The 1,882-nt window shown below is 65.4% G+C and overlaps 1 protein-coding gene across 1 annotated transcript; it reads right to left on the reverse strand.

Annotated features, from left to right (window-relative positions):
* Window positions 1-176: 176 nt before the first annotated feature.
* Window positions 177-1,845, reverse strand: AMSG_11260 (ribosome assembly protein 4; the record flags this gene model as incomplete). Its single annotated transcript, XM_013897385.1, has 2 exons — window positions 177-263; window positions 541-1,845. 2 exons carry the CDS (start codon window positions 1,843-1,845, stop codon window positions 177-179), a joined length of 1,392 nt encoding a protein of 463 aa, XP_013752839.1.
* Between the last annotated feature and the right edge of the window lie 37 nt (window positions 1,846-1,882).

The following is a 1,882-nucleotide window of genomic DNA, read 5'->3' on the forward strand; positions in this document are numbered from 1 at the left end:
CCGGAGCAGCTGCGCGAAGCCGATGAGGGTTTTGAGGGCGACATGTTCACCTTTGGCACGCTCCTCTACGATATGCTCATGCGGGCGCTGGCGTTCGATAGCCACAAACGCCATGGAGATAGGCCCCCCAGGTTCCTCACCAGCCAACGCTCCTAGTTCGATGGCGGGGTAATTCATCAAACGTGTTGTCGGTCGATCGCTGTGAGGCCCATGGCGCAGGAGGCTGCGGATGTGCCGGTGGCGGCGAGGATGCGGGCGTGGTGCTCGGGGGAGAAAAGGCGGTGGGTGTTATGGATGGCGGCGGAGAAGGCGGAGGGGGCAGTTGGAGAATACGGTGAGGAGGCGATTGGGGTCGGAGGGGTGGGGGATGGAGGGGCCGGTGTGGTTGGCAATGGTGATGCGGGTGGAGTTGTTGCGTGGGTGGGTGGGGATGGAGCGGCGGGCGTGGAGCCAGAAGGAGGAAGGGTGGCGGGCGTGGAGGGTGTAGCCGGTGGGGGAGGGGTGCCACTCGAACGTCTCGTCGGAGTATGAGTGGGAGACCAGGACAGGCAGCTGGCCATCCGCACTCGGCAGCGCAATCACACCCTGCACATTGTTCGTGTGGCCCTTCAGCACCTCACAGGAGGCACTGTCCGCGGTGTACCGCATGGCGCCCGTCCCGTCGTCCGCAGCATGCCACACCCGAATCGTGTTGTCCTTCGACCACGAGACCAGGACCGGCAGCTGGCCATCCGCACTCGGCAGCGCAATCACACCCTGCACATTGTTCGTGTGGCCCTTCAGCACCTCACAGGAGGCACTGTCCGCGGTGTACCGCATGGCGCCCGTCCCGTCGTCCGCAGCATGCCACACCCGGATCGTGTTGTCTATCGACCACGAAACCAGGACCGGCAGCTGGCCATCCGCACTCGGCAGCGCAATCACACCCCACACATTGTAGATGTGGCCCTCCAGCACCTCACAGGAGGCCCTGTCCACGGTGTACCACACGGCGCCCGACCCGTCGTCTGCAGCATGCCACACCCGGATCGTGTTGTCTCTCGACCACGAGACCAGGACAGGCAGCTGGCCATCCGCACTCGACAGCGCAATCACACCCCGCACATTGTTCGTGTGGCCCTCCAGCACCTCACAGGAGGCACTGTCCGCGGTGTACCGCATGGCGCCCGTCCCGTCGTCCACAGGATGCCACACCCGGATCGTCCTGTCCCACGACCACGAGACCAGGACAGGCAGCTGGCTGTCCGCACTCGGCAGCGCAATCACACCCTCCACATCGTCGGTGTGGCCCTCCAGCACCTCACAGGAGTCCCTGTCCGCGGTGTACCGCATGGCGCCCGTCCCGTCGTCCGCAGCATGCCACACCCGGACCGTCTTGTCTATCGACCACGAGACCAGGACAGGCAGCTGGCCATCCGCACTCGGCAGCGCAATCACACCCCGCACATTGTAGATGTGGCCCTCCAGCACCTCACAGGAGACCCTGTCCGCGGTGTACCACACGGCGCCCGACCCGTCGTCTGCAGCATGCCACACCCGGATCGTGTTGTCCCACGACCACGAGACCAGGACAGGCAGCTGGCCATCCGCACTCGGCAGCGCAATCACACCCTCCACACCGCTGGTGTGGCCCTTCAGCACCTCACAGGAGGCACTGTCCTCGGTGTACCGCATGGCGCCCGTCCCGTCGTCCGCAGCATGCCACACCCGGATCGTGTTGTCTCTCGACCACGAGACCAGGATGGGCAGCTGGCCATCCGCACTCGGCAGCGCAATCACACCCTGCACATCGCTGGTGTGGCTCTCCAGCACCTCACAGGAGGCACTGTCCGCGGTGTACCGCATGGCGCCCGTCCCGTCGTACGCAGCATGCCACACCCGG

Source organism: Thecamonas trahens (assembly GCF_000142905.1).
Source record: "Thecamonas trahens ATCC 50062 unplaced genomic scaffold supercont1.73, whole genome shotgun sequence".
NCBI lineage: Eukaryota > Apusomonadida > Apusomonadidae > Thecamonas > Thecamonas trahens.